Below are 12990 nucleotides of genomic sequence, written 5' to 3' on the forward strand. Positions count from 1 at the left end.
TGATTGGAACATCATGAAACAGAAGGTTTCTTTTGAATGAAACCTGGTATCATTGCATCTGAGTGTGAAATAGCAAAAATGTAAAAACAGAAGACTGTGTGAAATGTCACTTTTCTCAGTGAAGGAAATCCTGATATTTCACCTTTGTTTAAAAGATAAATGAGGTAAATATCTGACTGCTATCAGTATGTATTGATATTTTCATAACTTTACCTTATTTGACACCAATTCTGTGTTTTGCATCCCCCCCCCCCCCCCAAGAAAAGGAATGCCACAATCAGATCATTTTTGAGTTTTGTTTTGATACCCTCCCTGTAAAACAACAATATAAATGGGTAAGACTTTACCATTTGCTCAGTTATATATACTAGATGTGTGGATAGTAAGCAAATGCCAGTGGAAACATTACAGATTTATAACATTCTAGCTTTCAGCTCGAAATCCACATCATCATCAAGATTGCCCAGTGGGCGAACATTGCACAGTGAGGTGGAGGATGAACTAGCCAGCATGGCTGGTGCAGACGCTGGCGGGACCATGTACAGAACCCCTGTTCGCCCTTCGGAAGTTGTCCAGCAGGAGCTCAGCCCAGAGAGGCACCCACCAGTAAGACAGTCTCACAGCCCATCACGGTCAATCAGCCCTTCTCCCATATTTACAGCTTCAGAAAATGTGCCAAAAACTACTGTCACTAAAGGTGAGTCTTACAGTTCGTTATATTATTGTTTTTTGTTTTTTTTAAAGACCTTGAAGGCTTTAGACATGTTTATGACAGATTGTGTAAAAATGGATGGTGCAAATGCAACACTTGTGTCCATACATTTCTGTTCATTTTTTGATGTAATCTTGTCAGTTGAATTAATCCTGAGGAGAATTTTAGTGTAGACAAGTGAGGACCCCAGCTGAAAGGTTATATGCGAGGACCCCAACAGAAAGGTTATATGTGAGGACCCCAACTGAAAGGTTATTTTCGAGGACCCCAACTGAAAGGTTATATGCTAGGACCCCAACTGAAAGGTTATATGAGGACCCCAACTGAAAGGTTATATGTGAGGACCCCAACTGAAAGGTTATATGCATGTATAGCTGTTTTCTAGAACATGTGTTGTTTTTTTGTTTGGGCCTTTTGAATACTAAGACCTCACTGAAACATTGGATTGTCCTATTTGTCTATAGAACCTAAAATCTTGAAGTTTTGCATAATGGACTTGATTTTCAAAGTGAGCATTAAAATAAATTGTATGTGTTGTTTTACCATTGACAGCATCTCTGGAAAGCCTTACGATCCCAGCAAAGAACACTTTAGATATGTACCTTGTGCTGGATAACAGAGACAAGATTTTAAAACAAGGTTAGTTTTGAAAGTAAAGTCAGAGTGAAAGTATGTGAAAAATCACAACCACAAGTATATCTGTGAACTGGTTTGCATGATTTCATACATGTACATAAACTCATTTCAGTTTAATGACAGTATGCCCAACTCTACTATTGGTGTTTCTAGTACATATCTAAATCTAAGAATCAGTTTATCCAGAAAACTTGATATGTTTAAAAAGCTTTAGAGAATTGAGGCACCTTTATCCTCAGTTTCTTTCTTGTGTAGGTCAGATTTCTGTTACACATTTGAATGTTAAATATTTTTTTAAAACTCTGCTTTAGAGAATTGTAACACAGACATGTTTATAATTTAATAATGATGCTTTTTGTCGTTGCAGGTCGAAGAAAACAGTCAGATTTGAAAACGGCCAAAGCAGTCCAAGGGACATGTCCAGATATGTGTTATGAAAAAGAACGTTATGACAGGGATGCAAAGAGAAGATTGAGTATTTTTGAAATGATACCGGGAACAGAGAACATAGTAGGTGTAACCCTTGGATGCCATTGCATTCTCGCTTAACTGTCACTGCTCACTGCAAATGTGTGAAACTGAAAATTCTGTATTAATAGGGATGCAGCATATTTTCTAATCCAGATTCAGTGAAGCAAGACCTATAATAATTTGTTGCATTGAAGAATGAGTGTAGCACAACGTTACAGGGTCTGGATTTATACTGTAATGTCACCCTGTCTTTAATACAGTATAAAAGTGATGGGCTGGGAAATGAACATTTGATGTTAATATAATTGCGTCACAGTCCTACTGCAGAATGGAGCAGGTCCCTGTTGTCTCATTATGCTTAGCAATGACCCTAAGGTGATTGTTGTAGATATTGCTTTCTTTGCTTGTAAAGATAATTGCTTTAACTAGCAATTAGTTTGAATGTAAAAGGACATGAAAATTGTCTTGTTTTTTGTTTCAATTAACAGCAAGGGCAGAATCCGAGAGTTGACCACAGGCATGCTGTCAAGGAATACAGTCGCTCCTCTGCTGACCAAGTGAGTGCTTTTCTCATTATTCCATGATGTTTTGCTTTGTGTAAAAGTGTAATTTTAGTTTTTGTCACCTTGGGCATCAATCTAAAGGTAATTTTCCAGTGATATCAGGAAGAGAAAGCAAAGTAAGTGTTGCGCTTTGGTGCCATTACACTCTGTGCTAAGTGTCACTGTTTACCACAAACCTAACTTGCATAATTAAATGTATGTAATGAGGTAAAGGTCAGTACATGGTATATATTGGTGAACAACTGGAATGCGCACTTCAGAACATCTAATGACATCATATGTGGAGTATGACCTAAAACCCCAATTTGCATACTACAAACACTCAACAGGTTACCTCCCCTTATTCTAATGATTGTTCAATACACTGAAGTAGGTCTGTAAATTCTAGATACAAAGCCCTGTACTAAACACCTGGCTGGTACAAGGGATTGTATAACCAGCTCATTGTATTGTCTGTACTGTACGTTTTTGCTTGTGTTTACCTGTGATCAGGAAGAGCCTCTGCCACACGAAATGAGACCTGGTCCTGTGCTGGACATGACTATGACCTACCTGCTCACAGAGATCGCAGATAAAGCGGATGATATCATGTGGCTGGAGTGGTATGACTTCTTGTGGAACAGAACCCGGGGCATTCGCAAGGTATGGAGTCAAACATTTGTAAAACATCTACATGGTCACTGTTGTTCCAAAAAATGAAAAGCAAGGATGACAGAATTTCAATTTTGTGTCAGTGTTCAAGAACATGTCATTTTACAGGTCTCAGGAAACGTGTGCTTGTGTCCAATGGGAGACTTAGGGAGGGCTAAACAAAAGGGCCCAAATCACTGTAGAACATGTGGTTTTCAGCCTTCAAAAAAGTGTTATTTCATCATTCAAGAAAGAATAACGTTCTCAAATTGTCACAAAAATAAGCACATTCTGTTCATACGTAAATGGGGTACCAACAGATTTTACTCTCACAAAAGCTGGCGCTAGTGTGAATTAGGACTTGAATTAGCACATGACAAGTCTTTTGTTGCGCGACGCAAAACATATTGCATTCTGCGGTTTCATCTGTGACATATTTGGTCTACCCACTGTGACGTTTGCGCTGTTGATGCTGCAATGGAATGTCTAGTGTCACTGAAATGAGATATTACATCCCACTTCAGACTTCTACCGGTAACCCTATGAGGATTTAGGGTAGTCTTGTTAACTTAAAATGACTATAAATGTAGAGCTGATTGGTTGTCGTGGTTGTACTGAAATGTAGTTTTGTGCGTGTGTTTTTCCAGGACATTACCCAGCAGATGCTGTGCGACCGAACAGCTGTTGGATTGATAGAGAAGTGTGCCAGGTTCCATATCTACTGTGCTGAAAGGCTCTGCGAGGAAGACTTCCACACATTTGACCAGAAAATCAACACTGAAAACTTGACCAAAAGCTTGCAATCACTGAAGGAGCTTTACTCTGATCTGGCCATCAAACAACAGGTCTTTTGTGAGACAGAGGCAGAGTTCCGAGCCTACATGGTCCTATTGAACCTGAATGAGGGAGATACACTCAGGTAAGGTGTTAAAAAAAAAAAGAGGATATCCCATCTGTAAGGGATTACAGTAATTACTTCATGCATTTGCATGGGTATATGTAACTCAGAGGATTAGTGATGTTTAAGTCATAAATTACAGCAATTTATTTACATATTAATGTTTTTGTTCTGAACAGAGAAGTGCAGCAGTTGAGAGGAGAAGTGAGAGCTTCAGCTGAGATTAACTTTGCTTTGCAAGTCTACTCAGCACTCAACAGTAACAACTATGTACGTTTCTTCAAGCTTGCCAAGAAAGCCTCGTTCCTGAATGCCTGTATTATGCACAGGTATTTTGTGCAGGTTAGAAGCCAGGCTCTAAAAACTATGTTGCGAGCATTTGCTTTTGGAGGACGACCAATACAGGTAAGGACTGTCATTAAATTAATAATGAAGTAAAATTTTTCTTCTAAGTATCTATTTATTAATGGAATTTCGAAATACCATATTTCTTCTAATTTCTGGGATACCTTGTCTGTTCAATTTAGTCAATATATATGTAATTGTAACAGGAATATTTAGGGTTCTTCTTCTCATAGGATTAGACCATCTAATGAAAAAAAATTTTCATATATATTTTTTGTTCCAAAAGGCTGGTAAAAGAGTGTAATATTCTACTTTCAACAATGCTAATATCTGTCCCAACAATTAGAAGAATAAAAATAGAGTGAAACTTGTGAAAACTGGACCGTCATTACACAGAAATGTGATTCTGAATCTATGATTTATTTTGGGGTATTTCTGTTGAATTTTGATTATTTGTCAAAAGTCTCCTGTTTTGCCTCTTTAATCCACATAGTACTTACATAGTACTTATCAGTAAATTCAGGGATGGTAAGTATAGTAATCAAACAAATTTGTGGTTCATTTTGATATCTCAGTCTTTGGCAATGTTATTGATGCAGTTCCCATTAATTGAGCTGATGCGAGTGCTGGCATTTGAGGACACGGAGGAAGCAGCTGAGTTCTGCATGCATTACGGTCTTTTGACCAAGGCTGGGGAGGTTTGCCTTGATAGGAACTCCTACATCGAGCCAGAGTTGGGGATATCGCTAAGAAGGGCCCATTCTGTCATAGAGTCCAAACTTACAGTGTCCGTAGGAGAGGTATGCATGGGTGTGTGTGTGATGACCGAAAGACATTTAATATCTTAAAGTACATGTACATGGAATATCATTTATTGTTGTATTATGCTGTTTTATATGCTTTGAAGTTCTTACCATAAGGTGTATCAAATTTGTGCAAATTGTAGTGTATTGAAATTTCTTTGAAAAGAAAAAAAATTCCGATTCCTTATATTTTGCCAACAATTTCACTTCTGTTAAAAGGTTTTCTGTATAAGGTATAACCAGCTTTCGTCCAATGAATTTACTGCTTGTTGCATCGATACTTCTTAATAGCAATTACTTGTTAATAACTAAAACGATTATTTGCAGGTGATAAATGGAGGACCCTTGCCTCCGTTGACATTACCAGAGCCACAGATTAGTTTTGATGTTAATGGCCGATACATTGGAGAAATGCCCACAGTAGAAGGTAACTCTAAACCTATTTTCATAGAAGCTTAAGTACACAAACCGTAAGAACTTACAATGCCCATCTGCCCATTTTAGTGAGATTTCACACTAGGTTAAGCTATAATATTACAAGTTTCCTTCTTTCTGTTCCAGCTCCTCCCATTGAAGTGCCTGAAGAAATTGTTTCAAAACCCCCAAAATCTGTGGTACCAAATGAGGTGTGTTCTCCTTTGAATAAAAGCCATGGCTCTCATGATGAAGATAACCAGAGATTTTGGTCATTTCCTTGTGGATGTTGACATAACATCTTTTTTTAATTTAATCTCATTTTTTACAACTAATAACCCTGTTATTCTAAATTGATGAACAAGGGTGAAATTTTATGAGAAGTAACATGGAAGTGGAAAGCATGCTTGTTGTTTATTAAAAGTGAATGGTGTATCAAATGTACCATCCATTGTTTTACTTGTAATTATTAAGTTAAAATTAAAAAACATTCTTTCTTTCGTGATTGCCAGATTGTGAAGGAGATCGCTCGTCAGTTGTTCCTGGAAATCATTGAAGAGTTTTGTCTAGAGGTGTCCTCTCAGTTCCACAGTGCAATCCACTCTTATCTGGACACGACCTCTGAGGAAATATGGACCTCTGTGTATGAAGAGATCTCCACCCCTATTATAAAGTAAGAATATTATGTTACAATGCCTGTATAAGTTCATCTATAAAATTGTGCTTGAAAATGCCTGACCAGAATCTTAATATTTGGCCACCTGATAAGGTTGACCTTGATTAGTACAGCCTTTTGGTAGTTGTGATGTAAACACGGTCCTTCTGACCTTATACATGTAGAGGCGTATCAGTCCACAGTTCTGTCAAAAGGGTTTCTCTTCACTTTTACTGATTGTAGAGAGATTTCTCGTTTTCACTATGCATGAATTCCGATCACCGATACCACAGGAGTTGTTTTGTGACAAGCGTGTATGTTAATCTTGTAAATTTTATTATTCTATTGGATGAGGAGGTTTAATTAATTTTTCCAGGCATGTGAGCAGCAATAAGGTATTTATGGAATTGAATGTTTGGTATTTTTTTCTGTTAACAGGTCTTGTTGTGATGCAGAATTGAGGACTAGGAAGGAGGAAAAAGAGAGAGAAATGGCTATTGCAGCACGTATAGCTCAGCGGAAGTTACATGCTCGAGAGGAGATGGAATTAATGATAGACGAAGTTATCAGTGATGAAGTTTTGAAAATTTCCACGTCTGAAGTCAGGTATTTGATGGTGTTCAAGATTGTAGTAACATCTATGTATAGAATGGCCCTGTAATTATTATAAGCAAACAACCATGCTGATATGTTGGATTCTACTGAAGGGACTGGCCTTGTACTTGGCCTGTGTGTACAAATGTGTGCTTCCCTCTGAGATTTGGTTCCTTCATGATATCTAAATCAATGATTTCGTTTCATGATATATAATCTCCATGCCAAAAATTCACAAGTGTTTTAAATCACCAGACGACACAAAGCCAGTGATCTCAAGCATTATGTATTAGTAAAACAAATTGTTATGACAGATTGTGACACAGAACACAATGTACAATAAGTTGAATGGTCATTTATAAGCGACTTCTGTAAACAGTGTAAAGTGTTTAGGGAAAGGGAATATTTAGCAAGGTTGCTTGGAACCAAATGTTCTGCTTGGTTATCCATTGTTTCCATATATCATTAAACATCTTACTACATCTTATTTAGACTGTTAAAGTTTTGGGCCCGTTTTACAGAGAGAATGTAACCATGCGTAAATGTCAAACGTAACTACCATGGTGACGCATTTGTAATCATCATACATCATCATCTTTGTAAATCAGGCTTGAAGTGACAATACATGTTAAATAATGTATGTGTTTTCTGTGCTGCCCAGGGCAATCGAAATGCAGCTGAAGCAGGAACAGATTGCTCGATGTTCGGAGAATGTGCATGACGAGGTGCTACAAGAGGTGGTTTCCGATGTGATACAGGAAACTACGGAGGAAGTCTACCGTGTTGACGTGGAAGAAAGGCTTCAAGAGCTTGAGGATCTGGAAGATTGTGTGCGGCTTTACAGAGTTGCGAAATTTTGGCACATCTGGAAGAGGATGTACGCAACTAGGATGAGGCTGAGATCCATGCTTACATTTCCGGGTGCTCCGTCAACTGAGCATGTCACGGATCAAGTCGATGTGCTCATTCCAGGTCGAGAGTATGACCGAGTTCATAACGCTGCTGTCTACATCAATGATGCAGCTAAGCTTCATGTTCTGGGCCCTCTAGTGGCTGAGGAAAAACAAAAGCGATTGCATAGAAGGATAACATTACATCACATTCTGCAGCGTCTTCGATACCATGTGGCATATTCCCCTCTAAACCTGGGCCCTATTGTTGGTAAACCATTGGTGCAAGCTTGGCAGGCACAGACAGGACGGAAATGTAATTATGCTTGACGATTAATACTGTTTTCTTCAGAAGTATAAAACATTTTTATCTGCTTTTCATAAACATTTGAAACTTCTGGACTTCTAACCATGCACCTCTCATAAAATAGTCTTTAGTATCCTAAAAAGGGAACACTTATATCCTTCCTTTTTGATAATAGCCAACATTAGTTACAGACATTAGGCTTTCACAGAAACGATTGTTCCGTTTCCGCGTGGGTTCTCAGGTTAAAATTTCACGGAACCAAACATACTCAGTACTGCTTAGTAAACATTTAACAGATTTAATTATCCAAAGACTTCAGTTGTGAACCTGCAAATTGTGGCTAAGATGTCACTATACTCTTGTACTTTTTACCACTAGTGGTCTCATGAAAAATGGACTTTTTCAATGTCTCAATGTACAGCAAGCCTGCAATGCTGTCTGCCACGCTATCTGTCACGATAGACAGGAAGTAGCACAGACGATGAATTACATGTCACACAGAAAGTCAATCAGACGTCCCTGATTAAGGAAGTTGTGATGCTTTTGAAATGCAGATTCTGAGATTTGTTTGATTGCAATGCTGTTGTGGAAGTAATATTTAACACATGCTGCATTGTACTCATCAGGCAGGGGAGACAGCTCAAACTGAGAAAGTTTGGAATACCCAGTTCTGTCCCTTCTTTTTTCCACAGTTTGCAGTCAGTTACCTGTCATTCAGTGACAGTTCATACATTTTAAACGATAAGGTAGAGGGATTATGGTCATTTTTACTTTACAAAGTAAATTAGACCTACAAGAAACATCAAACACCCAAATTTTTTTGATGAAATGCCATTAATACTAAAATCATTACAGGTAAATCGGTTCCAGTAGCAAAGACTGTTGAGAACCAAAAAAAGGTTTCCTAGCTCAAAAGTACACAGAACTGAAAAGCGATTCTCAGCAATTCTGAAATCCCCCTGAGTGTAATTACAAGATACAGTTGCAATATTTTAACATTGAAATCCAGGGTTGAGTGGACAATCAACATTAAGGAGAGAGCTGACTTTCCTGTCTTGTGTAATTACCACCCAATCGTGCACACTACCTAGAAACCAAGGAAATCTGCGTATGCTTTTTATTGTTCAGTGATTCTCATTCATGATCATAATCATAATCACTTGTTAATTGTAGGACTGTAATACTTGAACAGGAAGTTACACCCCTAGAAATATGTAACATGGTTACTTACACAGGTTGAGAAATTCTGCTATTATTCCATTCTAGGTAACGTCAATGACAAAGTCTTCTGGAAACTTGTGATTTCATTACCGAATGACAATGAATGTGATGACCACTCCTCAGTGTTTTCTGATTGGCTCATTTCAAAGTTCAACAAAGGGCCAGTACCAGAATTGGATACATATTCGAAGGTAAATGAAAAATTCTTTTTATTTTCTTACAAAATATCTTTATTTCCAACATATTTGTCTATTACGGTATCTATTAATCCTCATATCTAAAACCTTCCATTGATTGACAAATAAAGCACCTAATTATAATTAGTTTGTGTTAATACCAAAATACCAAATGGTTCGTGAAATATCAATATTTTAAAAGTTTAGACTGTTACACACTTTCAAAGAAATCCCATCTGGTCCATGCCCAAGCAATAGTTCCTTGTTAAAACTTGGAAGCTTGGTAAATTATTGGAGCTTTCAGATTCACAACTTATGATGTATTTTGTTTTTTTTTTAAATTTATCTTTTGTGGTTTGCCTAGCTTTGTGTTCATGAACAGACCAGCCGAACCATTTAGCGAAATTATACGTAATATTGAATATGCATGAATACGGATATGGTGATGAAAATCTGTACATAATTTATTTAAACAAACTTAAAATACACATAATGTCTCTAACATTTGTTAGAACTAGTAAGCCTTTAAAGAGCTTTGGAACTATAAGTTACCTCTATGATTTTTCTTTTTTTTTTCTTTTCTCTTAATTCCAGATTGAAACTGTAGCTCTGTACACAACTCCTCTTCGATTTTCACATCAGCCAGTTTCAAATTTGGCAACATGTGTGAAAATTGTCCATGGAATGCTGAAGCGAGAAGAAATAGAGCAGCTGAATGTCAGCTCTGATAAAGCTTTACTTGGAACAAGCGCTCTGCTGTTTGTTCTCTACCTTCCAGAAATCTTAACTGAAGTACGTTGAACACTGTCCCAGCTTGTTTTCCAAACAACATTTTATGGTGATGATCTAGGATTTAGACCTAGCATGTAACGTTGCAAATGTGACGATTACCTCATTAGAAGGATTGTGAATTGTCTATATTTTAATTCCTACAGTATGCTATCAGTTTCTTTGTTATGAAGCTTTTTTTAAGTAATTTGTATGTACATATTATAAATTAATTTTGGTTAATAACTTATGTAAAATTTTATTTGTAGTATCTTTTTTTTATATTTTTATTGCAAGGAGTTCTGGGCTAAGTCTTTGCACAGGCTGTTGGCAATCCTTGATAGCAAACCAAAGCGGCCAAGTCTACCTTTGGTGATTATATTGGTAGGAGAATCTGATAGTTTATCTACCCAAACAGTTGAGCAGAACCTTGGAATTACAAGGTTCCAGGAAGATCTGTTGTTGTCATCAGTGTACACAACCAGGATGCAGTCCTCATCTATCTCTGGGGTGGATGTTCTCTCATCAGCATCTAATAGCAGGGTATGTAGATGAACAGTTTAAATCAATCAGAAAGTTAATTTAATGTGTGGGAGTAGGTGCGAATTTAAAGTAATGGCCTTATTTATTGAACGCTTTATCTGTCTTGATGGCTGGTACATGTATTTCAAAAGCTTTGTGTAGGCATGTTCAGAAAATAAGGGGGCTAATGTAACTTGTGTGTGTGATTCATGCATAAAGGTACTTGTCTCCAGGCCAAGAATTGAAGTTGGACTAAGTTGACTTAAAAATTACACAGTAACTTTCATCAGAAAGGAAAGGGTAATAGCATTGCCTTTATGCAATCTTCAACTTCCAGAGTGGTAATCTCGGTCATTTGTAATTTACATAAACCTATGGTTAAAGCCATCCGGTAAAGTTTCATTTGTCAAAATCCATTTTTAATTGCATTCAAACTCACCTTGATACATGTATAAGTGTTGGGTTAATGTTGAGCTATGGTTTGGGATTATTCATTAGAGGCAGAAGTGGGAAAAATATTGTGGGTCAGGTTATGACATGTTTTGTAATGTGGTTTTTTGGGATAGAGAGAAGAAGATGGTTTTGAAAATTAGTATTTTGCATGAACACAAGAGAATAACAAAATATTCTCATTTCAGATTCTCATGCATCAGTAGTAATTATGCCATAAAGTAAATGCAATAGTAAAAACCAAGGCAACTCCAATTCTGTTTTCTGCTTCGAAAAATCCAAAAATGGAACAAAATTATTATTGAAAATCCACATTTATTTTTGTCTGATCGTAATATTTTTTATGATATTAGGCTGTCAGATCATAACAATACGTCTTTAACATGGACAATTGATTGGACAGTCCAAATTTCCCACAAATTGGATAATTTTTCAGTTCTATTTTAATTTATATACCCTACTCAGACATTGCAAAAGGTTAATTGTGGTTGTAAAATAAGAATTTATACTGGTGTGGCTTGAGGCTGTTAAATGTTGTGATTGTTTGTTTGAATGCTGGTCTAAGTAATTTTAACCGCTTCACTTAAATCAGGTTGCTGAATGTATTCGGTGGTTGAGCGAGCATTACACAGTCCCAGTAGATCTGAAGTCTAGTAGACTACTCTCTTTGCTTGAGGAGACCCTGGCAAGTGAGTTCTACCAACCTGTTCTCCAAAACCTGAAGCAGAGAAAGCTGGAAGGTCACCTTCACCAGGTGAGTGCAGGTTTAATACATGTGGGTGACTTAGGATGACAGGTTTTCCATAGATGCTCAACATGGCTTACGGCCCCAATAGCTCAGTTGTTAGAGCGTCCGCTTCGGTGACAGCTTGCTGTTTAACCTTCAGAGCACTCTTTTATGTAGTGAAAAGTTTTCTTGCATTGATTGTTAATAGGATTTTCCTTGACATGTACATATAAATGGTTCACACCTATCAGTATTTCTGAGTCATAACACAGGAAAATGGAGAATTCTGTCAGAATACGACTTCTTGAATCTGCATGTTTTCATAAACTTTTCATTTACTTCTTCATTGACTTCATTAACCTCCATCATCTGACTTTTAGTGCGCAAAGGGAGTGTGTGACAGAAACTGCAGGTCAGGTTGTATTGTAGAATGTTGCAAGTTGTTTTACCCTTTACACATAAACTAAAGACTTTAGCCAAATTAACTTTTGTTAAAGTTGACTACACTATTATATTATGTGTATTGCAAGTGCACTCAAATACACGTACCAACCTCATAGTCCCTCCTACATACTCCTAAAAGTGTTAAGGCTTTAAAGCCAAATCAGGTGAAGAAAGCAAAATGTGTATCATGTCCCTACATTTCAGTCTCCTGCAGTGCTGATTGAGCTGTACAACGCAGTCATCACCCATCTCCAAGATACAGTTACCTCCGCAGATCTGACAGAGTATTCCTGGCCAGTGTCAGAGTTCTCGTATTCCAACTCAGGTCTGTCCATACTCTTAATTACACCTGTAAATGAAAGGTGGAAGACAAGAACCTTCCCTAATTCCTCAACCTTTTCAGTGTTATCTGTGCACATTTTTCATTTGATTTTGGAGACAAAACTACATTGGTTGGATTGATGGGGTTTCAGGGCTTCACAAAAAGTATAAATTTATCAATTAACACAGAATAATACCTTCAGAATATGCTTGAATAAACACCTTGTAAACATGTTGGAAAAAAATACAGTATGCATTTTGTTTTTTCATCTACAATGCATAGTTACATGTAGAAAGTTAATTATAGTGCACAAATAACTGCTTATTTCTCGATCAGCTGAATCAGGATGTGGGCAGGTGCCTGGCAAGGTGCAGTGGTTTTCTCTTCTATCTGTTAAATGAAATATTCTTGAATACATTTCTTAAAGCAATAAGGATCACCC

At 37.2% G+C, this 12990-nt stretch overlaps 1 protein-coding gene across 2 annotated transcripts in view; it reads left to right on the plus strand.

The window, feature by feature from the left end:
- LOC135470092 (germinal-center associated nuclear protein-like) overlaps positions 1–12990 on the plus strand; it is a 31247-nt gene that overhangs the window by 12954 nt on the left and 5303 nt on the right. For both annotated transcript variants that reach the window (XM_064748841.1, XM_064748842.1), the window contains exons 7-24: positions 428–697; positions 1265–1351; positions 1716–1858; positions 2308–2376; positions 2875–3024; positions 3660–3931; positions 4090–4315; positions 4855–5055; positions 5386–5485; positions 5620–5684; positions 5985–6145; positions 6566–6733; positions 7383–7927; positions 9185–9330; positions 9910–10107; positions 10381–10626; positions 11648–11809; positions 12431–12551. In XM_064748841.1, coding sequence (XP_064604911.1) covers positions 428–697; positions 1265–1351; positions 1716–1858; positions 2308–2376; positions 2875–3024; positions 3660–3931; positions 4090–4315; positions 4855–5055; positions 5386–5485; positions 5620–5684; positions 5985–6145; positions 6566–6733; positions 7383–7927; positions 9185–9330; positions 9910–10107; positions 10381–10626; positions 11648–11809; positions 12431–12551 — 3330 coding nt within the window. The remainder of the gene's footprint in view (positions 1–427; positions 698–1264; positions 1352–1715; positions 1859–2307; positions 2377–2874; positions 3025–3659; positions 3932–4089; positions 4316–4854; positions 5056–5385; positions 5486–5619; positions 5685–5984; positions 6146–6565; positions 6734–7382; positions 7928–9184; positions 9331–9909; positions 10108–10380; positions 10627–11647; positions 11810–12430; positions 12552–12990) is intronic.

This window comes from Liolophura sinensis, chromosome 7, assembly GCF_032854445.1.
Source record: "Liolophura sinensis isolate JHLJ2023 chromosome 7, CUHK_Ljap_v2, whole genome shotgun sequence".
Taxonomy (NCBI): domain Eukaryota; kingdom Metazoa; phylum Mollusca; class Polyplacophora; order Chitonida; family Chitonidae; genus Liolophura; species Liolophura sinensis.